General features: G+C 51.4%; 1 protein-coding gene across 1 annotated transcript in view; it reads right to left on the bottom strand.

The window, feature by feature from the left end:
• Positions 1-1,872: 1,872 nt before the first annotated feature.
• The window catches only part of Nfia (nuclear factor I/A), a gene marked incomplete at its 5' end in the record, with an annotated part of 308,332 nt that continues 283,508 nt past the window's right edge, over positions 1,873-26,696 (bottom strand). The window contains 1 exon segment of the mRNA XM_013514428.1: positions 1,873-8,846. Coding sequence (XP_013369882.1) covers positions 8,829-8,846 — 18 coding nt within the window.

The raw sequence follows: 26,696 nt of genomic DNA on the forward strand, positions 1-26,696 counted from the left end.
CAGGCAGCACGCAGCGCTGCTGATGCCCACACTCGCCCCACTGTGCCTGTGGCCTCTCGGCCCTCCCGGCCCTCAGCCCCACACCGTCCCCACTCCGAGGGCCACAGGAGCCTCCGGGGGATTTTTTTCCCCTCAGCCTACCCTCCTGGGCCCAGGAGCCCCTGGTCTTGTGGCCCTTGCTGGCTGAGGGGATGTGGGTGAGGTGGTCACCTCCCAGGGCAGCACGGCCTTGTCCCTGTCTAGCAGTGGCCTGGGGTGGCACGGGAAGGGCATCTAGGGCAGGGCTCCAGGGGGCAGGAGGGTGAGGAGGAGCCTCTCATCCCCACCTGGGGCTCCGGGCTGGTCTGCAGCGGCCAGGCTGGCCTAACCCAAGGACACATCTGCTTCTGAGCTCTGCACCCTCCGCGTGGCCCGTGATGCTCCCGCCCAGCAGGCTTCCCAGCCCTGACTCCTCTCCACGCAGGCCTCCTTCCCGCCCCGCCTTCCACTGGCACCTCCTGTCTCAGCCTCCTGCGGGCCCCGTCTCTGCTGCTCATGGCTCCCCTTGCTCTGCGCCTATCCCAGCCAAGCTCTTCGGCCCGAGTCGCCTGCTGACCCTAGGAGGAGCCAGGGTGCAGCAGGAGCTCAGGCAGCACTCGTGCATGGGTGGTGCACGGTTCGCACCATGTGGCGTGGAGCTAGGCTCCCTGCGTTTGCACCATACTCTGCCTCAGTTTCTCTGTCTCTCAGGGTGGCCATGAGACTCAAGTCCACTTGGGCCTGGCTCTGCTCCGCTAGCAAGCCACCCTCTGCTCTGCCTCATGGGTCTGGGTTGGCATTTGTCTGGGTTCAGAACTTTCCAGTGTCCCTCGCTAAACAGCTCCCAGGAGAGCCTCGGGAAGCCCGTGGGATGTGGGCTCACCAGTCTCAGGTCTGCCCAGCTTCACAGCTGGGGTGTCACAGATCTGAGTCACAGCAGGAGACAGCAGTACTCCCAGCTTGCCTGCCTCCTCACAGACCCCAGCACCCTTGACTCTACCCTGGGTTCTAGTACCAGTCACCCCTCTTTGCTTGGGGGTCTGGTACCAGTCATGTGGTGTCCACACCTAGCTGGTGCCCCTCCCACCCTGCACAGACCTGAGCATCCTCTGTGTCCCTCTCCAGGGGCGAGGACCCAACATTCCCTTCTGCTCCCCCAGCTTCAGGTGGTGGCAGAAACCTACAATCCTAGCATCAAGGTGACACTGGAGATCCTGTGGGAAAACATGGGGTACCCTGTTCTTCTTGATCCTGGTGGGGCCCCACTGACACACATAAAGCATTCAGGGTAACAGCTTGATCTGAAGTGTCCCCAGGGTCCTGTGTCCAGAGGCCGGGCTTCTGGATGGGCACTGGGCCATGGCCAGAGGCGCTGGTGTGTGGACAGATGAACCCACTGAGGAATTCACAGCTGAGTGCACTGTAGAAGGTGAAGGCTGGAGGACAGATCACAGGGTGTCACCTGGAGGGCACATCTTGTCCTGGCCCCTTCCCCTTCTCTGCTTCCTGGCCACCATGGTGTGAGCAGCTCTCCTCCACCAACCCCTTCAGCCATGGTGCTGTGGAGCCAGCTGACTGTGGACTGAACCCTCTGGAACCGTGAGGCAAAATAAACCTCTCCTCCCTGAAGATGATTCCCATCAGGGGTGTGTCCCAGCGCTGGAAGCTGGCTGACACACAAGGTGAGTGCTGTGGGCATGATGCCCTGCACTCATCCCAGTAAGTGACAACACTGGCCACCGGAACACGGGAAGTTCACCACGGGCCTGACCCCACCATGGGTCGCTCAGGTGTGGACAGCTCCATCACTCAGCCACCCAGCACCATGCACAGCAAATGACGACGCTGCTCCCATAGCATTAGCAATTTTTTTATTTTTCCTTTTTGTTGCATAGGAAATGCAGTACTTGCTTCCAGTAATTGTACTGTAATGTGAGAAGGTGGTAGCACTAATGGTTGAATACAAGAGTTAAACTTATCCACACCAGCTCAAAAAATCTGTGGAGATTTAGTTGAATAAGAATGGATGCCCACAGTGATTCTCAACCAATTACAAATTTTCACAGAACACGGTAAACTAAAAGGGTAACTATGAAAGTCAGTACGGTACACTAGAGGCACAGGGGGCCCGGCTCATAACAACCACTTTCAGACCAAGTTATTAACACGGGGTTGCTCAGCGTCACAAAGGAGTTCTTTTGCCACCACTGGAAGTGCTCAACCTGCTTCCCGCAGTGGAAATGGAAATCGAGGCACTGCAAGGACAGCGTCTGTGCGCGTGATCTGTTCTGGGCAGAAGTTGAGGCTACGGTGGGAGGTGCCCCAGGGCCCTAAGGACCTCGGGGACCCACCGAGTTCCTAGTCAAGTTTGCTGGTGTCTCATGCATGCAAGGTGAGCAAACACATTCGCGGGGCAGAGACGCAAGCCCAGGGTGAGGCAGGGTGGCTGTCACAACTCCACCCTGCGGCCAGTGGCCCTGCAGCCTTCTGCTGAGATGATGAGAAAACCGATTTACTATTATTGCCGAGAAAAATACAACTTAAAAATCAGGATAACTGTCGGGGGTGGGGGGCGTCACACTTCTTATTTTAAGAAACTGAGCAGAAAACAGCAGGAATGAGGCCCTGACTCACAGATGCACTCACCCTGCAGGGCCTGAGAGCCCACAGTGCTGGCCCCCGGGTCCCCGGGACAGCGCCCTGCTCGGATGGAGCACCTGCATGAGGGCTCTGTGGCCACACTCTTTGGGACGTTTGTGTTCTGAGCACGCGGCACTGAGGGTGTGAGTGAACTTGGGGGTCCAGGCCCTCAGAGAAGGCCCTGCCCTGTGGGCTGTTGCCCTGTCCCCCGCCCAGCCTGGGGCCCCCTAACCTGATTAACACAACCCTTTGGGGGATCAAAGGCCAATGGGTGCTGGCTTAGGGTTAAAAAAGAAGAAGAAATCGATTTAATGTGGCAACGAAGTAGTTTCAAATTTAGCCGAAAAAAAGTGTATCTAAAAAATTCCGTGTTAACAACAAACTTTTGCTTATGAACCGGGCCCAGAGTTTGTACAGTTTTACTTTTGAAGGAAATATTGCAATTGTGCATGAAAATGAAGAGCCACGTGACTCCTTAGAGCTCTCTTTCCTTTTCCTTAACACGAGGCGTCTGGTGTGAGGGTCAAGCATGGTACCTGGCTGGCGCTGTCCTGTGGGAGGCTCTTGGGCGCAGCATGGCTCCCGCGCCTGGGAATGTCCTCAGAGTGGCTTTGTGGCAGAGTTTGTGGAAGTCCAATGTAGTTTTGAGACAAAAATCTCATCAGGTACTGATTTCTGGAATCAAACACCCATGCTTGCCCCCTAGGAAAAAGAAAACAAAACAAAACAAAAAACCAAAAACAAAACACAAGTAATACTGAATTTAAGTAAATGTATACCTCCAAAATACTGAAAACACCAGAAATCAAGAGACAGAATTCTCATTCTCAGTGAAATACCTTTAAACCTAGCTGACAAGAACCAAGTCAGAAAAGAAGACTAACATAATTCTGAGTAATATTCATACAGTTCACTAAGCATATGGAGAGCATGCATTAATATTGTACGGTTATTTTACATCACCTATACCAGAGGTCCTGACCGACAGACAGCGAAGGCTACCGGTGTAGAAAAATCTTACTTCAGAAGAGCAATATAATACAGATTTCACAGGCACTACATTTTAATATATCAGGTATTATGCTGGTTTTCTTATAATTCTTTCTGTCCTAAAGCTGGCATTATAACAATGACCAAAAAGGCAAGGATTGAAGTAAACGGAAAGTAGATACCAAAGTCGATATAGTTTTCTTCAGATAGATTAGTGCATAGTTCTCATGCAGATAAACACTGCTATGCATTTACACTGTTGGAAAGCAAAGTGAATTGAGCCCAAGTTGTCACATTTGTGTAAATCATTTTGTCAGCCTGTAATAGCACCATGTAATGGGTTTGCATTAAACATTAGATTGATTCAGAATTGGTGACACAGTATTCACTACAGTTAAGTGCTATGGAATAGCTTCAATGGTACCTGCTATATATCAAAGCAATTTTCATCCCACTGCATTTCTTATTGGGAAAAAGAGAAGGGAAACATCCACGACGCTAATGAGACGGGCGCGTAGCCTCGGACTGGGGAGGGCAGGGCGGGTGTGTGGTCAGACCGAGATTTATACGTGTTTCATGACAGGCGGCCTCGGGACCTGGGTGGCTGCCCCAGTGAGGCCAGGCCTGGAGGTGGTGGGAGGCGCCCCAAAGCTGGGCCCACACCCCTGTCCGCTGTGTCTGACTGTTCTATGGAGGCCTGCACCAACAACCAGGAAGAAAGGAACAAAAGACAACAACCAGAAGGAGACGGAGACAAACACGCGGGAGCGGAGAGGGCGCCACCCCTGGGGTCCGGGAGGGAGCCTCGGGAACAAGCGCGGAGTACACCGAACGGCAGCCTTTGAGCCCCCGCAGGCAGCCCCGGGGACGTGTTTCACGCAGGTTTCATGAACACTTTCTGGCCCGGTCACCACTGGAGCCAAGCACAAGGGGCCAGGGTTTGAGGGGCGCGAGGGTGGGGGGGCACCTCCTGTGGGCTGGCCGAGCTCTGTGCTGCACATTTGGGTCCTTCGCGTTCCACGGAGGAGGGAGAAAGGGAGCGCAGGCTTTGGGACACGCGTGGCCTCGTGCTCGTGGGCTGCGTGGAGCCTGCTGGATGGAGCCGCAGTGGGCAGAGAAGACATAAATAGGTGTTGCACCAAGAGGCAAAGAAATGGAAACCTCGGGGGCAAGGAGGCCCAGGGCGGGCGGCGTGGGGCAGGAGGGAGCGTGGGAGGGCCGTTCTCAGCCTGCACAGGGCCGAGAGGGGAAGAGCTAGTGTTTGTGCCTCATGACTTCAGTTGCCAAAGGAAAAACTCGGAGAGCCCTGCAAGGGACCCTCTGCCAACCTTAATGCCGTCTGATGGGAGAGAGAGGGTCCCAGGGCCCCAGGGTCCCAGCAGCAGGGGCTGGGCCTCCACATGCGGACCGCACTGGCCTGTCTGTCTACACCCGGGAGCAAAGTCTTCCTCCAGTGTCTCTGCTTGGCTCTTAGCCTAGAAAGCCAAACGCCCAGGGACTGGTGTTGCTTTTTTCCCACTGATCACTACCGAACTAGTTTCCTGCTGCTTTCTGGATGATACAAGGCGAACAAAAAGGTAACTTAGTGTGTTTAATACTTAACCCCTGTCCATCATCACCCTCGACTGCCGCTCTCTTGTTTTAAAGCCTTTAAAACATATTTTCCTGCAAATCTGTTCAGAGTTCCCTAATTTTAGCTTCATCAAACTTAATACAACAAAATACCTTCAAAAATACAGCATACCTGTAACGTCCATTTACAATGGTTTCTCAGTAGACCTACACTTCTCAAGCATAGGCATATGCTATACCATTGAGAGAAAAAAATAACTGTATTTAAATACTTACAAAAAAAAAAAAAAAAGGAAACAGGAAAGTTTTAAACTTAAGTCCAGTTCCCACAGGGGAGAAAAAAAAAAAAAAAAGAAAAGCAATTCTATGAATGCTGCCTTTATAATGAACAATCAGAAATTTCACTAGGCTAATTTGACAGAAATGTTTCCTCATTTAAACAACATTACAAAAGTCCTGCATTATAAAATAGGGTAGAATAAATCAGTGTAATCAATAAAACTATACAACAATACAAATTACATATCTTCTCAGTGGGCAGTTTATCCTCTCTTTGCAGTCATGACTACAACATGCTCACTAAAAACAACTAAAACTGCCCAAGCTATTGCTTAGTTTGTTTTGTTTAAAAAAGGGTGCAATTTTATTGTATATACAACCAATTTCCTGGTAAGACCTTGGCCTATCGCAAGGTTCTGACAAAATGTTTGTCTAGGCTTTTTTCCCTTCACTGTGAAGCACTGAAAGCTGCTATTTTTTCTTTTTTTTCTTTCCTTTTTTTCTTTTTTTTTCTTTTTAGTGCACATATGTCATCATAAAGTAATGCCCAGCTAGGTGCTATGGGGAAGGCAAAGTCTGCTGGCTACAGGAAGTGACACGTACGCTGACAATCACGCCGTACAACAGCGCCAAACGACTATTCAACCACTTACCAGACACGTAGGAAAATCCAAAATGTTTTATTTTATTATTTTTCCTTAAATAGAGATACCAGTAAACAATTTTCAGAACTTGGAAGTTTAAAAACGTGCATATAAAAATGGGCATTATATACTTTTTATTGAATGTGGATTGACTGCAGTCTGCTAAGAAAAATGGGGCGTGGGAGCTGAAGAAAAAGGAGTTGTCTTTTTTAAGGCTTGCTTGTGAAAAGAACAGTTGTAAAAACAAAATTGCTTGAAGCAGGGTCAGCTTAGTGCTTCACAGTCTGACTGCTCTCTAAGAGGAGCCCTTCCTGCGCACGTGCATTCAAAAATCACAGAAAAGCACAAAGACGAACACCTAAACACACTGCGTCAAGTGCAGCACTGACTTTGGTCAAATTAAAAAAAAAAAGAAAAATTAATCATTGCTAAGCTTCTCTACATGATATAAGCAGGTATTGCATATTTTCATACATCTGGGGGGGGGGAAATAAAGGAAGACTCCAAATAAATTGTAAAACGCAGCAACATCCAAAACACTGATATTCTAAGCCGCTACAGATCTCAGAATAGCACGGCCACTGACCACACCAGACAATAAAGACTACTCCTACCTGCGGACAACTAACTGTCTACTCAGTTCTAGATGGTGAAACCGACGGGGGCCGACACAACAGTCACATTTACAAAAAGTGTCTCCAAATGCTTGACGAGGGAAACCCCTTCAATAGAGGAGCATGTGCAACAATTCCACAAATAATTGCTATCCAGGGCAAGGCACATTGATATGGAATTTTTGTTTTCGTGCAAATTAAGGAAAAACAAAACAAAACAAAACAACATTGTTTTTTGGGGGAAAGATGAGGAGCAAAGTGACTTCCCAAGAATTTCAGTTACTTGATTGTATAGGACAGTAGTAGGACCCTTCTGAAGGGCTGGAAAACATAGTTTAAAGGCAAGTGCCTAGAGGAGGGTTACAATAGTGTGTCTTAACGCACTCTACTTTAGCCTACGTTAACTATATGAAAATTAGTCACTAACACTAGAACATGCAGACTCCCTCGGCCGGCGCGGCCGCCGCCAGGATGCGTATATATGTATAGCACAGGAAACCTCCAGGCTGCACGAGAAGCAAAGGGAAGCTTCGCTGTCTGGTAGAAAAATTACTTGCATTTTTTTGTTTCTGTTCTTTTTTTTTTTTGTTGTTTTTTGTTTTTTTGTTTTACGTAAGATACAGGACATTTGGGGGTGCAAACTTTTTTTTTGTTATTTCCTAATGAGTACCCTTGATCTGAGTGGGCACCACCATTTGTGTCAGTATTGGTTTCATCATCATCATCATCATCATCATCAACATCATCATTTTCCCATAGCCCAGTTCAGGGACGCAAAGGCCTTTAAAATTCTGGACAATCTCTGGTAGAATGAGGTGTCTGATAACTGATAAATCCTATGTTGCCAGATACATGTAAAAATTTTTCAGAATTGGTATAATGCATGATAGTGACGTCTAGCTTATAAAATTAACAGATACCATGATTTCATTTTAGTTATGTGCTTTGATAACAGAAAATAATTAATTAGCATTTAATGTAGTTAACATATTGTGGTAAAAGCACCATTAGATTTGTTTTTTGTTTTTTTTTTAAATTTTCCTTCAGTTTTTAAAGGGATACAAGTTTAACAATAAAAAACATAAAAAGCAAAAATAGCTCCCCTTTTTCTTGCAAGGCTGTTTTTTACCCCAATAATTTAGAGTCCTGGGGTGGAAGGACTTGAAAAACAAAAATAGAATTTTCAACAATCTCTATCTTACAAAGATATTTAGCTATCCAATGAAATTGCACTTCACTCAATTCAAAATTCGATTGTTTTGATCGTTTCCTGTCAGTTTCTATCAAAACAGACCATCTTCCCCATTTCCGTGTGAATTTTTGTGTCATTGTTGAAATTGTTGAAAAAAATGTTGTTCTTTTTTTAAATGTAAGTGCAGCATTTCAAGACTTTTTAAAAACTGAATAGTAGTAGTAGTTTGCCATTTTCGGAATTGTTCTGCAACGTGAGCGGGTTCACTGTCCTTGCGGGCCATGGTATGGGCTTAACTGCTGACGGCTGAACCAAACCAAACTGAAAGAAAAATAGAAAAAGAACATAACTGCATTCTCTTTTTCCAATATGTTACAGAAACATCGCCCTTTGACTGTCCCGTAAGTATAGATTGCAGATCTCAGCTACTACGAAAGATTTAGTTCTCCGTGTGCCTCCCGCCTGCTCAGGGAGGCCACACCGCGTGGGTCATTCATGAAATACTGTGAAACAGCGGGCTCTGAGAGGGAAGGGTGTTGCAACAGGAAGTAGTGAGCAAGGCTCGTGCTCTGCCAGCCACAGCTCCTAAGCTCACGCCCCGCGAACACTTCACATGCTACAAAGCCCAGCCATTTCCAGCACCATATGAGAAATTACAACAGTCCCTAAAGTATTTAAAAAAAAATCCCAAAAGGTTATGGCCTTTGCTGTTTGACCATAATGCTTGCTGTTTCCATATACAGGTGGATCTGAATCGGTGTTTTCTCCCCTTCCGCTGACAGTGAAGTTGTAACCACGCGGGGCTGAGGTTGCGTCCATGTTACAGAGTTGAGAAGGGGTCAGGTGGTCTGTCTGGTGGGTGGTGGGACGCTGTGACTTTTATCCCAGGTACCAAGACTGGAAGACAAAAGGGCAAGTGTGGTTAGAAGCATAGCTGTGTGTGGACAAGGTCCAGAGTTCAATCCTTAGCACTGCTAAAAAAACAGTCCAACTTATAAAAAAAACCCAGCGTATTTCAGAAGCTGCCCTTCCAGCCACGCAATCAGGGTCGACGTCGGGGGTTCACTGGACAAGGTAAAGGAGTGCAACAGCAGCTGTGGAGACCACGGGTTGCTCCTCTAGAGCGAAACCCAAGGTCTGGCCGGGCTTTGCCCGTGTCCTGAGTGTGCTGGCAGTATGCAGCAGCTCCGCCTGCTGGAAACACACACCCAGTTCTGCCCCTGTGGGGCAAGAAGCCTGAGCACCTTGCTTGCCACCAGCCCTCAAGTGGGGGGACTGGTCCTTTTCATTCCCCAGGAGCGAGTGCTGGGAATGGAAGGGGCGGCTGCCAGTGGCCACTCTCATGGGTTCTACAGTATCCTGTGAAACGAGGGATCCCTGCTGAAGGTGTGATCAACATACTGCTTCAAGGGCAGCAGTGACCCGTGAGGACCGGCCCAGGCCAAGGTGAGCAGGGCTGTGGAGGCCCCCACCCAGGCGACCCCAGGCAGTCACTCTTGAGAGCTGGGCTTGGGATGCAAGTCGGCGCTCTGTTCAGCCTGGTATCTCTAAAGTACTATTTCTGGAAGCAATACATAACCATCAGCAAGCGGCCAGCCTTCACCTTAGGGATGCCCAGAGCCCTGAGGGGCACCCACCGTCCTGTCCCTCCACCAGTGCATCGCTTCACCTGCTGGCCTTTTTTTGCTAGCAAAGAAACAAAGCCAGGTAAACAACTTGTCCAAGGATTGACGAGCACTAGTTTCCCAAGTGAAATTAAGAAGTGCATGGCTTCTGCAAACTTTGTGCTAGCAACACTGTGATAAGCCACTGCAGCTGTCGTTGGTCACGGGAATGTCAGACCCTTCTCCCAAAGCGGGGCCTTGGGACTCTTAAGTTGCTGTGTCAGAAAGGGCTGCAGCCTGCTTGACTCTGTGAGTAGATGGCTTGTCCTTATCCCTGAGATTCAGTTAGGAAGTACGAGCTGTTTGATCCGGGATCAGTGGCTCGGAGACAGCTCCATGAGGTTGGGATAGGATTTCCCAGCCACACCAGCCACCTCTGATTTCCAGAGGAATCAAAAACCCTAACCCGAGCTGAGAAAGGACTCGTCCGGAGGACTTTGCGATGCCCTTCCCTGACCTCGTGCTTGGGCATCACAACACAGCCTCTGTGTCCTAAAAGGAAATCGTCCTGGCAGCAGCAAACTGAGTCTAACGGGACAGAACAATGATGAGGGAGCTGGCGAAGAGCACCCCATGTGGGCCTGCACTCCGGACACGGAGCCACACAGCCACCACGCTGGCAGCTGGGCTCTGGCCTGAGAAGCAGCATGCTCAGCGCCCTTTCTGAGGCGGGTGCAACCTGACTTCCTGAAGGTGGGAAGTCTGGGACTTCCTGTGAAGAGGCCCAGGACGGAGGCTTCGGGGAGTCGGCAGGGGGAGCAGTTCTCCAGGCCACCGCGTCTGGACCAGACCTCAGGGCACCACGAAAATCTGCAGTGCCTCTGCACTTCTCTTAAAAAGCAGAGCAAGAGAAAAAAAGTTTCTTCACACATCTTACTATTCAGTGTGTGCCTTGCCGACAAGGTTACCCAGAGCAGCTCTGTAATCCTTCACTGAAATAGGCTTTATTGATTGCTCTGGTCTATTGTTCCCTTTTCAAGTCCCCCAAGTTCAAGTTCATCCTGGTGTTACATCATGTCTGGTTGCTATGAGCAACCAGACAGACCCAGACGTGACTATCATTAGCAAGAAACCCTCGCTCTCCTCCCACCAGCCTTCCAGTGGTTCTGACGTAGCAGGCCCACTGCAAATACACTGAAGTATTTATTCTGCCTAATTTATGACTTACAGAGCAAGCGGGACCCCCACTCCAAAAACCAACACTGTTGTACATGTAATTAATCTGTCTTTCCCTGGCGCTTGGGAAAGTTAGACAAAGGACTAATTATTGTGTTTCACCCTGCACACTTTCCTTTGGGGGTGCATATTTGCATGGGAAAGAAAACTCCAAGGCCCAGCCCGGCCCCTCGCCTCTTCCTGCTGCCCTCTTGACATTTCATGAAATACTTTAGCTGCTTAGGGGAATTAGAAAAAAAAAACGCGATGCGAATGTTACTCCTTCGGAGTTGGTATTCAGCAACACAAATCAACTCATGACATGTTTAAATTTAAATGCTAACCACACACTCTCTGAGTTACTTTAAAGGTTAGTTTTTAATCAATAGAAGTTGCTGACTCCGGCTTTTTGAGCTGCGCACTGCAACTCTTGGGCTTTTGTCTCGGCTGAGGCTTGCGAACTTTCTTTCCTTGAGATGATTTTAGCAACGATGTGCGGACACAGAGGCCCTTTGTGCTCTGACCAGCAACGCCTCAACAGAGGCAGGGCCGCCCCGGGGCGGGCGTCAATATGACTCTGAAGACAGGAGTTGGGGGTCTTTATTAACCCATGAAAAACCTTAATTAACCCTTTCAGGCCCCGACCCAAACCTATTCTTCCACTTTTCCACTCCTGTAATTTGACCATTAGTACTTATTCCAACATCACACTAATCGTCATGACAATTAACCCAGCTACTTGACCAGGACTTTCCAGGAGGGGAAGTCAGTCAGGGAACTGCACAGAGGATTTTTCCTCGAATGAGGTTGCTCTGGCTAGGTCATCTGCAGCAGTAGCTGATGAACAGTTCTAAGGAGAACCACAATACACCTATGTGGCCAGCTGGTCTCAGCACCAGTCTGCAGCTGACATTCTCCAGCTGTGGTGAGGTGTGCGCTGCATGTGGTCAGCTGTGTCACTGCAGGGAGCTGAGGCCACTGCTCACGGGGCCACCGGGCCACCATGCTGGAAAGCCCACTTCCCTCTCCGCCTCTCTTATGCAAACAGTGCAAGTTTCAAAACATTCTCTGAAGAATCAGTCCGCATATTCCCTTCCTGAGCCACACAGAAAAACAGAAGGGAAATCTGAGATTGTTAAATTGTTGAGGTGGAACAGCAAATCACTGGGAAAATGTTGACACATGAAATACAGCTCACTTATGGAGGGTCAAAAAATCATCTTCAGACAGTTACTGACAGCGGCTTGGATTTCTGCCTTCCTACTTTATAGCCCCTTAATCCACCCTGCTGTACCCCGAGGACTACAAAGGAGCCCCCATCCTATCTGCAGGAGCTGCAATATTACAGTGTGGTATCTGACAATGCTATCTCGGGATATTTACATTAAGGAAGTAAACACAGAGCTTTGATCTGTTTTCTCCGCAGGACACTGGGCTGCAGCCCCTCCCGGAGTCTTACTTCCACCCGCCGGCTGGGCGCAATTAGCTCCAGCGTGAGGTCTAGGGCAGGGGGTGTGCTGTGAAGGGGGGTGTGTCCTCTCCAGTGTTCAAGGTGAAACATCAAAAGGAATCTGCAGTCCAGGACCAGAGCTCAGCTTTCCTGCTCTCCAGTCGGATGAAGAAGTAATCTCATCAGGTTGGAAAGTGCTGAGTAAGGATTTAATAAAGTGCCTGCAGATGTGGCGTCTCTGAGGCATTCACCTCATGTAATGCAAAACAGCTCCACCGCCGAACGTGCTTATAAAATTTCATTTAACCATTGCAGCAGACTTCTTTCCCCTTCACAGTGTTCTAAGGAGTGGATCACACTTCCCGCCCCTCGATTTACAGCCCCACAAAGGTCCACCTTCTTTCTGTCAGGACTCCGGAGTCCGCACAGCCCTCAGGTTACGAACCATCCAAAGATGAAGCAGAGGCTGTGTGGGCACGTCTGCAGCACCAGTCAGCTTCATGCTGGTGCCTCACGGGGAGCTGAGCTACTTTCTAGGACGTGGCTACCAGGTTCCCGAGGAAGCAGTGAGGGTGTGCACGTCCCTTTGTTGCACGCAGGTCCCGATGGCCACCTCTCAGCGTCCTCAGGAGGCCAGGATGCACATTGTAACAACCAGAGCAATGTGTCCATTCAGTACAGCTCTGTGTTACTTTTTGTACCACAAAAAGGCAGTGCCGGGAAGGGCAGGACAAAGACTGATGGCAGACTCTGCTCTTCAAATTAGAAAGTTAAGCAGAAGCCGCAGGGCAGACTTTAATGCTGCTGCAGTGCAGAGGCTGTTACTGTGCACCCAGATGGGGTGTAGCAGGTGGGCAGCGTGAGGACAGCTACAGTCATCAGCAGGAGCACAGAGGGGCAGGGCCCAGAGCCTTACTGGCCCCTAGAGGCACTCCCGCTGGGCCTGCCTGGGCTTGGTCACCCCGGCCTTCTCTGGAGACACTGCCCGTGCAGACCATGCAGCTCAGCGGGGTGGTGTGGCTTCCTGTCCTTGTTTGGGTGAACCAAAACACTTTTCAGGGCAAATGAGTCGCCCTGGCAGATCGTGCCAAACCTGGTGGTGCTGTCCCTGCCCCAGGCAGGGGAAGCCTCTTCCTGGGCTCGGCCGATGGAGCCTCTTTGGCCTTCTTGGCTGTGAGCTGGGTGCCCTGTGTGTTGGACGAGGTAAGCAGAGTCAGGCCTGGGACCCTCCCACCTACAGGGAGGCACCAGGCTGCCCTTCGGATGCCAGGCGCCTGGGCTCCCACCCAGCATGTCTGTTGCCATGCCAGTGGGGGGTTAAGCACCAGGAGCCCCATGTTTCCCATCTTGGGGTGACTTCCTGGGTGACCCGTGCAGCACAGGTGTCAGCTGTTGGCACTGCAGCCTTGGGCTTTGACCTCTAGTCATTCTCCTGTACCTTGTTAATTAAAGAAAGCTTGTTTTCCGTAACTCCGAGCTGAGACCTGCTTACTGTGCAGGAAGCCACGAAGACACTAGGGGCCGGGCGTGGCCACTCACCTTGGTGGCTGGCCCCTTCACCGCTCGTCCTGGCACTAGGGTTGCATTAAGCCCCTTCCAGTCCACAAGCTGCCAACTTCTCCTGCAGGCCTGGCACAGACCGGTTCCTGCTGGGTGTGGCCGGCTCTTGCTGGTCCTCGGTTTCCCCGAGGGTGTTTCCTCAGGGTTTCCAGCACAAATCAGAGCTGGAGCCATCTACTTCCCCTTGAGAAGCCCACCTGCCTGCCTGGGTCTCGGCCAGCAGAGGGGACACTGAACAAACACTGAAGGAGGTGAAGGAGGCCCAGGCTGTGCCCAAATGCCCGGAGCTGAGGGTTGGACCTGGCACAAACCACCTCCCCCAGTGACAGGTGGGGTCAACAGGAGACACAGGACCCCTTGGTCGCCCAGCGCCACCCACAGCATCCTTTCCCGGCCCAGCTGGCCTGGCTGCCCCAGGAGCATGTGCGCCAGTTTAGGAGCACGGACTGCGGCATGCTCACTTGAGCCCAGCGCGGTGGCCAAACCACCAGTCCCTGGAGAGTGGCTGGCTACTTCCAGCCAAGACCTCCGTTTTGGTTCAAACCTCAAGACAGGAAAGCACTCATCTTTTTACCCAGCAAGGCGTCCTGTCCTCCAGACCTCGGAGCGCACACAAGCCAGCCCTGCAGACCAGTGCCAAGTGGGAGCCTCTCACCACAGCCTGGGCTGGGCTCTCCCGCCCAGGGCAGGTCTCCCGGGCTTCTTCGCTGTGTCCGTCCAGCAGCCTCCTGCGCCTACAGTCACACTTCAGGGTTCAAAAGCGTACCCTGGCCCACACCTCTGCCTGGAGACCCAGAGAAGCTACAAGCACGGCAAGAACCATGACTCGGGTCCAAAGGACAAGGTGCGCACCTGAGGCAGTGATGCTGGCTGGAAGCTCCAGTGCCTCAGCCAGCACCTCTGGGTCTCAGTTCCCAACTCCAGGAAGCAGAGGCCACAGCTCTGCCCGGCTTGTGGGGAGGAAATGAGGCGATGCCTGGCTGGGCCACCCAGAGAACCAGGGAGCCAGGCGGATGTGCACGGGCCTGGGGCTGCAGGCAGGGTGATGGAGTCTCCGAGCAAAGAGCTGGCTCCCCAAGGCGTTTCCGCTCATTTAAAGATATAATTTCTTAGTTAAAAGTAGCAGCTGTAGCAGCTCCTTTCCCCACTTGCAAGAGAAAGTTCCTGAGAAAATAAAAATCTGTCTTTAATTGCGGTCTTAGAATTGGAGCGGGGACACCAAGAACACAAAGGGGACCGCTCAGGTTTGTGAGAGGCGTCTGGCCCTTTGCTTGCAAGGCTAAACTCTGCGCCTTGGAGCTGGGCAAGGGGAGGGACGGCGGGTGATCAGGGTGTGGGGGCAGGAACAATCCTATTTTGGTTTTTGTTAGCAAATGGCATACTACATAGATCAGAGACTTCTTATAAAATACAAACCCCCACTGTACACAAAGCACAGGAAAATGTGAGGGAAAAAGGGAAAAACTAAAAGCAGCTTAGGGTGTGTTAACGCTGCCATTCTGTCAGCTTAAAGAGTATTTTATGCTTGATCAACAGCTCTTTTTTATTGTGCTTTTCTTTCATTCATTCAGGACATCAAAGCCGGGCGCCACCAGCATACCTGCCTTCTGGAGCCGCGGAGGAGGGGTTCTAATGAAGCTGGCTCTGGGAGCCCAGACCCCCGTGGACACAGCAGTTCAAAGGGAATATTTCAACAATGATTACATTTTGTAAATCTTTTTATGAAAGAGACAGCTTATTTCCTGCTTTTTCATGAAAAATAGATTCTATCCATTAAAGGAGCCCGCGCCACGGAAGCTGCCTGGGATCTGAGGTGCAGCGTGGAGATTAAGGGGACAAGGACCCGATGAGATCGTCCCAGCGCCCATTCCCTGGCTGGGGTGACTCTCCGGATGTGCCGGGCGGAGCCGGACAGCCCTGCCCTGAACCCAAACCCTCGTTTGTGCTCTGCTCTGTGTTTTGATTCCTTCGAAGCCACAGAAGATCAGGAGGCATCAGGCCACCCATTCTATCACACAAGAGCAAGATGAAAGGCTCTAGTTACAGACTCACTAAGTGGTGTGTTTTAATGCCCGAGATGGGACAAACTCTTTTCCATATGGGAATCTGGCCCGTAAAAGTCTGGCTGTGCTCTCAGACAGAAAGCTGGCTTTCTTAGGGCCTGGTGTCCAACCCCAAGGCAAAAACAGACGAGTGGCCCAGCCCTTTGTAAGTTTGGATTTTCACAGTAAAATAATCTTTGGACTGGCAGGGAGGGAGTTGTGGAGAATGGGAAAGAAAGGGGTATGATTTCCTGGGGAGCTATGAAATGAAAAAATGTATGTTTTCTACACATCGGATTCCACATTTAATTAAATGCTTGTTGCCTAACAAGTGCAGACAGTCACACTTGGGGCTGGCCCCATGGTGGCCGGGAGGTGCCTTTCTGCTTAAAGACAGAGGCGTGGGAGCGAGGCTGCGCAGCAGAGCGAGGCCCGACCCCGACCGCGACCGTGACCGTCTCACCAGCAGCCCGCCCCAGCATCTTGCTCAGTCCTGCCAGGCAAATCCCTCCTGAGCCCTCACTGTCTGCATATACAGGTAGAAGGAGTCCAGGACGGAAAATGCACTGCGAGGGAGGAGTCCGGCTGTTCTCCGGTTCTCCCAGTCACCCCTAGCAGCAGCCAGCAGACCCGCCCCCTGGAATGAGCACCCTCCGACCACCCTGAGCCCTGCGATGGGCAGCCCCTGTGGGCTGCTCCTCTGCACTGTTCCTTCCTCCTCCTCTCCTGCAACAGACCCCCACGGGAGTGGGACAGGGACAGGTTCTCTACACCCCAATGGGAGAAGGCGGCAGGGAAAGAGCAGGGCGGTGGGGACAGAGGCTGCCACGGGCACGGGGGTGCAGAGGCAGCAGCTCTGGCATCCAGGCCTGCGTGGACAGACAAGGAGGGCCTGGCCTCCCAATGTCCAGGTCTAGGCAAGCAGATAGGGAACTCAGCAAGGAACTCGCAGCGGGGCTGACCCAACCTAAACACCACCAGCTGTGGCCGCATACCTCAAGCCCCTCAACAACGTGCAAAGGTCCACTTCACCTTCCTCTCATGCCACAGATACCACCTCTCTCTTTTTTGGTGTGGCAATGGAAGAGGGGAACCGTTCATACCCTCACAAGGTCAGCATGACCTTGACCACAGAACAAATCCAGCCATGGTCTCAGAGACCTAAACCTGGGCCCCAGCACAGTTACACTACACTGAGGGTGGAAATGAAAACACAAAATGGCCCTGACCTCTTGGTCTCCACGTGGGTAGCGTCTGGGATGCCGATGTGATGGGGGCACAGGGTTGCCTGGAAACAGATCGGTTTCCCCAACAGCTCCCCAAGCCTGGGCCAGGAACAGTGACAGCAGCGACCACACTGGCCCTCCCCTCTGGCACGTGGTCCCATTTAGGGTTTTACGGCAACCGAACTTGTCTTTGTTGAAACGTGACTTGCAAAACAAACCCACAGGGGAAACACTGCAGTTTCAAATGACAGTGTTTTTTAAATGCTGAAACAGCAAATGCTTTTTTATGTTCAGATTTATCTCCTCCTAAATTTGTAGATTTATGACCAAGCAAGCTCAGGGCCACAATTCGGTTCTCTCTAGGTGTTCCCGGAGGAGGGGGTGGGCGCCTGCTGTGGCTGCAGGGTGAGGGTCCCACGAGTGCACTGACGTTTGCCCACTTGAAAGCCGCACCAGGGCCAGGACACATATGCGACACGTGTGCCTGGGAGAGCAGCTCAGGTTGGAGAGGGGAAACAGCATTCAAAGGCAGTGAGCTCAACCCATTTTTACCGTTTCAGTAATGGCTTTTGAGGAGGTGGGGATTCTGCAAGCACAGATCAGGGAAGACAGATTCAAGAACGTGTTTCATAAAACTAAGCTTGTAAGTGGAAAAGCTCTCCAATGGGTTCTGGAAAAATTCTACATGGTAGCCCTCTATTAGTAACGGAAGGTTACTAATTAGTAACGGAGGAACCAATGCAGAATCCGCATGTTCGTACGCATGCTTGTAGGCACACACACACACACACACACACACAGAGCACTAGTCTGCAGCAGAGACACACTTCACGATCACTAACAAAACCAATTGTGGTCGCGTGACGGCAACCCTTTCACTCGTTAGACCACCGTTTATGTGCACGGAGGAGTATGTGGAGAGCTGGCCTCTGACCCCGCAATCACAGGAATCTTCCGGACATGCCAACTCCTGCTGTTCTGGAAGATGGCTCAAATGGAGAACACGGAGATTTTCTTTCTGTGAAAGAAGTGCATAATCCGAGCTAAAATATGACTTCCTGTCTGACGACATCAGCCTTTCTGCACTGTTCTCCGGGAACCATTCATGAGTTCAACTTCAGGTTTAAAGCGCATCGCTCGTCGGGGCTCACAGTGAGCCGCATATCCACGAGGCCCCTCTGAACTCAGCGGAGGAGGCCCTGTTCCAAGGCTCTCAGGGCAAGAATGTGCTCCAGCCGGAGCGTGGCTGTTTTCTCAGGCCACGTGGGCTTTGCGGCAGCGCTTTCCCGGGTGTGAGGTGTCTGTGGCCCAGTGCAGGCAGCGACAGCGTGAAGGCGGAGTCACCCTTGCGGCTGAAGGGCAAGCTGTGTGTTCTGGACAAGCACTTCGGACTGCCCAGCCCCCATGACTTCAGGTCTCTCTGCAATCTGTCTCAGCTTCTCAGGAAAGTGGCTCCTGTGCCTCTGCTTCTTTCAGAGATGAAACTGAGGGCATAACCGCTTTTATGCCTCCTAGAGGAAGGGGAACAATGCTGCAAAGAGAAAAGTCGCCAGGCCAGAAGGGGTCCCACATTAGGCTTACCAACAACGCTAAGAGATTCACAGGTCCCAAAGACGGCGGGGATTGTCCTGCAGGGACAGAAGCCCTGAGAGGAGGGAGCTGAGCCCAGGGGACAGGAGGTGGTTTCTCCAGTGCTCTAGGGAAACGGGTGGGGAGCACTGTGCTCCTGGCTGGCTGAGGAGAAGACTCAACCTTGCCACTAAGCCAGGGCCCAGGGTTCAGACAAGGCATGTGGCCTCCAAAGAGGGCAGCAAGAAGGTGGTGGGGAAAGGAGGATGCAGGCTCTGCCTCAAACCCCCTCCTGAGTCAGAGCTCACAAGATCAGGGTGCCACCTTTACCCCACAGCAGGTCTGCCTGAGCCAGGGTCACAAGCTCCAGGCCCCAGGCTTGGGGAGAGCTGTGACTGGTCAGGGAGTGGCCAAACAACCAGCCCTGCCATGGCTCAGAGACCACACAGCCCAGGGCAGCCGGGCTCGGGCCACGCTGAGAAGGGACTGAGAGTCCCTTTCTGCACAGGGCTGTGAGGGTGACATAAAACTGTGTGAAGGCTGAGCTCCTGACCAACTCTTGTCGCTGTCCAGGGATGAGAGCGAGTGGAGGCTTTGCCTCTGGGTTGTGTGGGGTCCCCTTCTGTCTTGGTGAAAATAGGGATCTCACCTGTCTGCCAGCTCGTGGCCTTTGCTTGGATTGTGCATACACTGGCATGATGCTAGGATTTTACTCTTTTTTTTTTTTTTTTTAATCCCTTAAACTCAGCCTAGTTCAAATGCTGAAAACATCCAGAGTTTTCCAAACTCAAAGTATATGTAAGTAAGTTTCTGAGTAAAACCCTTTGCTAAGAAAATGAGAAGCTTCTTCTATAGGATAACAGTAAATGAACAATATTCTGCAGAACAGGTAGTGAAGTGGGTGTCCTGTGGGGCCTCAGTTCACAGCTGGTAAATGGGTGGAGCCAGGGCTCACAGCTCTAAGGTTTCCGGGCCTCAAGACCCCAGCACAGCCTTTACAGAAGACAGTTGGCCCAAATGACTGCGAATCACATGCTCTCTCTTCTGTCTGATTTTTCTTTTCCATAAATACTGATAAAATTTTGGCTCATTCTCCACTGCCCTTTGAACCCCCGCCATAAAGAGTTGCTATAGGAACACAATTAAACATAACTGCCAGTGTTACTGTTTTAAGCAACTTTGGAAAACAGTGCATGGAAGAAACTTGAAACTCAAAACAATCTGCAGATTTCCCAGTAGCTTTAATTTATCCAGGTAAATCCTAATTATTTTGAAGTCAGTAACTTGATAGTTCAAAATCTTTTATATTTATTAATGTGTGGATAGGTAGGTTTGGGTCTAGTTTAATTTGTGGTCAATCTTCCGGTAAACAGTGGTCTCATTTGTTACGGTTTATGTACAGATGTCCCAAAGAACCTTACGAGCTCATAGGGGGGCTTTTGAAAGGTGGGTGGGTCACAGGAGCACCACCCATGACATGCTGTTAGAAGGTAGGGTCTGGCTGGAAGAGAAGGGTCACTGGGGTGTGGCCTTTGAGGGTCCATCCTCCTCCCACATCTCCTTTTGCTCTCTGTGTCCTGTCCACCATGATGTGAGCAGCCTTCCTCCTTCAGCCCTTCTGCTACGCCATCTCTGCCTGGACCTGGCCCACCATGTAAGGTCTGAAACTCCTGAAAGATGAGCCAAAGTAAAGCCCTCTTCCTTTAAGCTGGAGGTGTTGGATATTTTGTTCCAGAGACCAGGAAACTGATCAAGACAGATTTTGGTACCAAGAGTGGGGTTAGTGCCGTGACACCACTGACCACATGTTCAGAAGAAATTGGTTTGCAGGAGGAGTTTGGAAAGGCTCTGAGATGCAGAGAGCTGTGCATTGGGCTTCATGGGAGAATCTGGTTGGAGCTCAGAATGAAGGCAGAAATGCAGGCAGAAAGACCATACTCAGGAAGCTTCGTTTGGGAGCAAGGATTCCACTGGGATTTGGATTCCAGCTCATGTATGTTATATCATGGTAGAAAATTTGCTTACTATACCCTCAGACTTTACAGGAAATGAAGATTAAAGGTGGTGGACTAATTAATCTGGTGGAGGAAATTTCAAGGCAGCCTGATGTTCAGGTTGCAGCATAAATACTGCCTGCTGCTTTTGCCCAGGTTTATGTTGAAAGTCAGAGCAAAAAGCTCATTTGAAAGCTTTCTATCTTCCCAGAAAGGAAGGGCTGGCAAAGTTGGAGTAGAGCAGCACCTTGCTGTTAAAAAGATTAACACTAAAAAGAAGCCAAATAATTTACAGTAGGAAATAGGAAAGATGCCTTCAGAACATCTGAAGAACAGCAAGGCCTCATCTTTCATAGGCTCAGAATTGCAAAAGTGACTTTTCTCTGAGAAAGGAACCCTGTGGCACTGAGTTCCAGAACAGTGGCCTAGGGAATCTGTTCCCTGGGATGCAGTTCACAGTGCTCAGCCATTCAGACATTTGGAGGCCTCTAGAGCCATGGCCCAAGAGGCTTGGCTACTGCTTGAGCTGGAAGCAGAGGTTGGCATCACCCATACAGTGCTGGTTTCATAAATATGAAAAATGCAAGAGTTGTGGAGTCAGGGAGGCCTCTGCCTGGATTTCAGAAGGCATGGGGACCAGTTAGTGTGCCCCTGAGAGGGCAGTGTGTGAAGCTGTGAGGGTGAAGCTGAAAGTGCAGTGGAGACCCCAGAAAGTTAGAGCAGCCAGGAACATTGAATGTCTGAGAAAAGCTGCAAGGATTGAGCAAAGCCAGCTGAAGAAAGAAGACATAAGGGCTCTAACCACCAGCAATGCCAGAGGCTGGGCTGCCCAAACCCTCTGGAGTTCACATTTAACTACAACTTGCCACAGGTGCTGGACATAGAGCTACAGGATTTAATGTCTGCCTTGCTGTTTGCGTATCTCTCTTTTGGAATTAGAATATTTACCCTCTGCCATTACGTGTTGGCAAAGTTAAACATTCTTTTTGGTTTGTACAGAACTTGCCCTGAGTCTTAGAGAAGACTGGACTTGGACTTTTCAGTAATGCTAAAACAGTTGACTTTGGTGGTTCTTTGAGACGGATTAGATGCATTTTGCATAAAGACATGTACATGAGTCTTTTGGAGGCAAGGGGCAGAATGTTATGGTTTAGATCTAGATGTCCCCCAAGAGGGTCATGAGCTCAGAGGCAGGTTGAAAGGCTTTGGTTATGCTGTTAAGAGGCAAGGTCTGGTTCCAGGAGAGGAACTGTTGGGAGTGTGGCCTGGAGGGGTGCCTCTCCCTTTGCACTCCTCCCTTCTTTCTCTACTTCCGGCGCTCCAGGACATGAATAGCTGTCCTCCACCAGGCCCTTCCTCCACGCCCCTTCTGCCTACAGCCGGCCCACCACACAAAGGCTGAGACTTCTACAGTGTGAGCCCAAATAGGCCTCTCCTTTAAGTTGCAGGTGTTGGGTATTCTGTCCCAGTGACGAGAAGGTGACTGAGAGACCATCCTTCTATAATTTTCTTCAGGGAACAGAGGGCATCAACTTTGAAAACACGCTCTCCTCGTGATGCTGTGTGGAAGGAACGACGGGCGTGAGCTGCTCACTGGAAACCACTCAGCGCCCAGAGAGTGCTGGGCCCTCACCCTCCTCAGAGCCAGCATCGTGGCTGAAACCCTTCACCGCAGGGCTTTACTCTGTCCCCCTTCCTACTCCAGCAAGCTGCGAGGGAAGGGGCCAAAGATGGTCTGGTCCGACAGTAATGACCCCGAGTGGGGTGCATTGTGACTTCCAGAGGGAGCTTCATCCTGGGGCCTGGCATTGCCTTTTTGGAAGAGGGGGTGCACTGTGATGTTATGAGGGGGTGATATGAAGGGAATGTCTGCATCCTTCCACCCAGTGGGAGAAAATATTTGGGAAGAGGCCAGCTAAGCAATGCAGCATGGCCCTCGCTGAACGGTAATGATTCCCCAGAGAGCAGCATTCAGTGTTACCCAGAGAGTATGTTGGGGGTTAGACAGACAGAAATGAGGCCTCTCATGGCTTCATTATGACTGTATTTCATAATATGTGTCTAGGAAGGCACACAAAGCCAATCAGGTTAAATTAATCCTAATGATCGATTTTAGTTTTATTCTAATTAAACAATTTCAATTTAATTAATTCAAGCACAGAAATTAGTCAAAATCTCAAAAGTAAATATTGAACTTTAAATCAAAGCTACCCCCCAGCACTCTGAAGTTGGCTGTGGAGGTAGATGGCAATTCTAGCCTTTGTCAGCACCATGAAGGACACAGTGTGGAGGCATGTGCAGTGACAAGCTGGCCAGGAGCACGCACGGAAGAGCAGACACACACACACACACACACACACACACACACACACACACACTCACACCGGGCCGTGTAGGAAAGAAAACTGTAAGGTGAACATTTGAACGACACGATTTTGTCCTGATCTTTCCAAGCACTGGGGTGAGCCCAGGGGAACCTGTGTGAGACGGAAACCAGTCCATTCCCTCCCTGGCCCCAGCCCTCGTCCCCTCATCCTGCTCTCAGCCCTGTGAGGTGTCCCCTGCCCGTCTGGAGCTGTTGCTTCACTAACGTGATACACACGACGCCGAATGCCAGTCACACTGAGGCAGCAGCGGGATGCACGCAGAGGACTCTGGAGACCAGCAGCTGCCGCGGCTCAGCACTTCTGTAAACACTGACTCTCAGCACGGACCATGTGTGCGCGCCACCCTGTAGGGACATTTTAGGACCTGTCTCCCCTCTTGATACAAGATCCGAGTAGATAGCAGCGAGAGTCCTGAAAATTCAAGGAAGCCAAAGGTCTGGCCATACTGCAGACATCTGAGAAACACTACCCTTCTGTGTGTGAAGCCGTGTGCTGGTGATACGCAGAGACGGATCTGCAGGCCTGCCAGTCGGGATGCTGTGCTGTTGGTCATCCCACTCCCCACACCTTCGGGCCTCTGCCACGCCTGGTTCTCGAGGGCATGGGAATGTGTGGAGCGACCGCTTCACTACTCCTGCTGGGGACACACAGGAGCTCAGCAGTCATTTCACAGTGCAGCTCACTGTGATCAGCACTGAACTCAGTAACGATGGCAGGTTCCCCTCACTGGGGTCATGGACACGGACAGCTCCTCTCTCTGCTGCCAGGGGTGGGCTGCTGTCTGAAATATTAACTTCCACCCCCTGGGAGGGACACTTTGCCCATCACAGTTAATGTCTGACCTTCACTGAGCAGCAGGAGCCCAATCCCTTGATTTCATAATCTTAACTAGGAAACGTTAAAATATGGATTGACTCCAGTTGGCAGGAATCTTTATGCTCTTTCCACTAAAAAAGCTATAAATTCAATGGTTGACCTTTCAGTTTCAGGTCACAAATGACACCCACTCACTTTTGCCTGTGCAGGTAGGATTTATGTGAGGGTGCACAGGTAGTAGACGTGAAAGTTGAACTTTAATGAAATGTCTTTCAAAATGTGCACTTAGCCAAAAATTCTCACAAAAAAACCCAGCAGGAGGCTTCTGACAAGCAGCCACTGCCTGCCCAGGATCACTGGGCCACACCTCAGCCTGTTTCTCTTCAGCCAGCTTCTTCCGATGGCGCTGTTCTGGGACCCATCGTGTCTGTGTGGGAGATGGCTACGCCTTGCTCCCTGCACTAGGTTTCTGAACTGAAAGGTCCTTCGACTCCTCCACCTCCACCTCGTCTCTCCAGCTGGGGAACGGCTTGTCCTTTTCCACAGGATCAATCGTATTGACAGAGGCCTTCAGCATTGCCAATCAGGGAAATGAGATTTGATGCCCTGAGGCTGGCCAGTGGTGAGGGTAAGATGGAATCCAAGTGGCCAGGTCCAAGCAGCAGGAGCGGGATCCATGCTCCCCGGCCTCGTCTGTGGCTGTCACTCTGACATCACGATGAACGATGCAGGCGCACAGGGTCAGGGAACGCGCACTCCACAATGTGGACATTCAAGGGGGCAGTGGGGAAGAGCACAGCGCCTTTTATTCCGCACCAGGAGACTCATTTTCTATTCCTTTCCCATAGCAGTCGCCCCACAGCTGGGCCAGCATGGATACACCAATCAAGGCTGGACACAGCAGCGAAGTGGCTAAGGTGGCTGCTGCAGTGAGTGCGGCTGGGGGGCCGGCAGGGAGTCCACGCCATGACATGTGATGTGACATGTGACACGGATGTGGGGAGGGGACAGGAGGAGGAGCCTCCAGCCGGGAAAGGTACTTGCATACCCATGTGCCATTCACAATGATCGCGCCCAGGTTGGTCCAGTCATGCCAGCCCTGCTGCCGGCCAAAGAAACCCAAGACAGCTCCAGGGGTGCAGCTTGGTTTCGTGGGTTTTCTCTCACGTCACCCCAGGCACCCAGTCCTCACCGTCCTGTTTGGAGCCAGACACTGCCGCCTGGGCACTGACTGTGCATCTCCCAACAGTGGAGTACCTGGACGGCGGGAGGGGGCTTGGCCGGAGGGCCCGTGTGGGGTCTCTTCTGGTCCCATGTGTTGAGGTTTTTGTCCCCGTGAGTGAATGCGCTGTCCCTGCCTTCCTGGGCTCACCAAGGGGACAGCAGTCCACGCAGAGTACAGGGGCTGACGCCTGAGGGGTGAGGCCCCAGGTGACAGCTGAGGTAAATCAGGCTCAGATCTACTGGGAGGAGGTGATGACAGCCTCTGCTCCTCAGTCCCGGAAGCCCTGTCCCTCAGGGAACCAGACCTGCAAGGCTGAGCCTCCAGGGATGTGGAGACTGGCAGTGCCCTGCTGCCCCGACTGCCCAGCCCGTGCTGTAGACTGGCCACCGCCCCTCTGCCACACAGCAGTCCTCCGTGTCCCCAGCCCCCCAGTGCAGCTCCCGCTCTCTCTGCAGGTGATACCCTGTCCGCCATCTCCGTGTCCCAGTGTGCTGTCACGTGTACGAGCTGTGCAGGGAGGGACAGGAACCTGTCATGAGGACGCCACAGGGGGAGGGATGCCCTGGCTGATCCCCTGCTTATCCCCTGCTTCGTGTCCCCAGGTCTGGCCGCCCAGCCCACAGCAGGGGGCCTCCTGACTGCTGATGGAAGCTGCGTAGCTGGCGCAGCAGCTCACGAAGCTTGTGGCCGAGCGCAGGAGCCTGGGGGAGCGTCGGGACAGAAGTGCGTCAGAGAAGGCACACAAAAGCGATGCCTGCACCGCCCTCCATCCTTCCCTTCTGCGCATGGTTTTGTTTAGAGAGGAAAATGTGATCGTTCCCAGCTTATGTGCATGATTTGGGACAATCAAGATCACCCTGTGTTGGCGTTCCCGGCATCCTTTGTAGCTAACAACTAAAATGGGACGCAGTTTCACCAAAGAGACCTAAGTGGAAGCTTGCCAGGAGGATACCGAAGTGGAGTATGGATGGGCCTTTCCCCCATAGGAAAGAAGTAAGGAGGTTTGGTATGGATGTGATGTCCAGAGATGCAGCAACCACTGTGCAGTCAGAGGCATCAAGCATGAGGATGAAAACAGCATGCTGAGAAGGTGGAGGAGAGCGTTAGAGGGACAGGTCCTGCTGGCTCCTCAGAAGCTGAACAGCGCCACGCCCATGCGAGAGGTAACCCATGGGCTTAGCTTATTCTTAACCAGGGTTCCTCTAGGAGGCAGACTCTGCTATCACCTCCATTTCCCAAATGAGGAAGCTGAACTGTAAGAGAAAACAGCCCACAGCCTCCGTACCCCAGGCCCTCCGTACCCAAGGCTCTCAGCACCCTCAGACCCTCAGTACACAAGGCTTTCAGCACCTCAGACCTTCAGTACCCTAGACCCTCAGCACCCAAGGCCCTCAGCACCCCAGATGCTCAGTACCCAAGGCCCTCAGTACCCCAGGACCTCAGTACCCCAGACCTTCAGTACCCCAGGCCCTCAGTACCCAAGGCTTTCTGCACCCCCAGACCTGTAGCACCCAAGACCCTGAGTTGCATGCAAGAACGACTCCATCCCATGCCCAGAGGAATCAGACCACGGGTGGAACCACTCCTCTTCTTGCCCTGAATTTGCACTGACAGAGCGGCCTCCTGAGGCCCGTGCAGGGACGAGGACTCTGGACCACA

Source organism: Chinchilla lanigera, unplaced genomic scaffold, assembly GCF_000276665.1.
Source record: "Chinchilla lanigera isolate Chin_1 unplaced genomic scaffold, ChiLan1.0 scaffold00022, whole genome shotgun sequence".
Classification (NCBI taxonomy): Eukaryota; Metazoa; Chordata; class Mammalia; order Rodentia; family Chinchillidae; genus Chinchilla; species Chinchilla lanigera.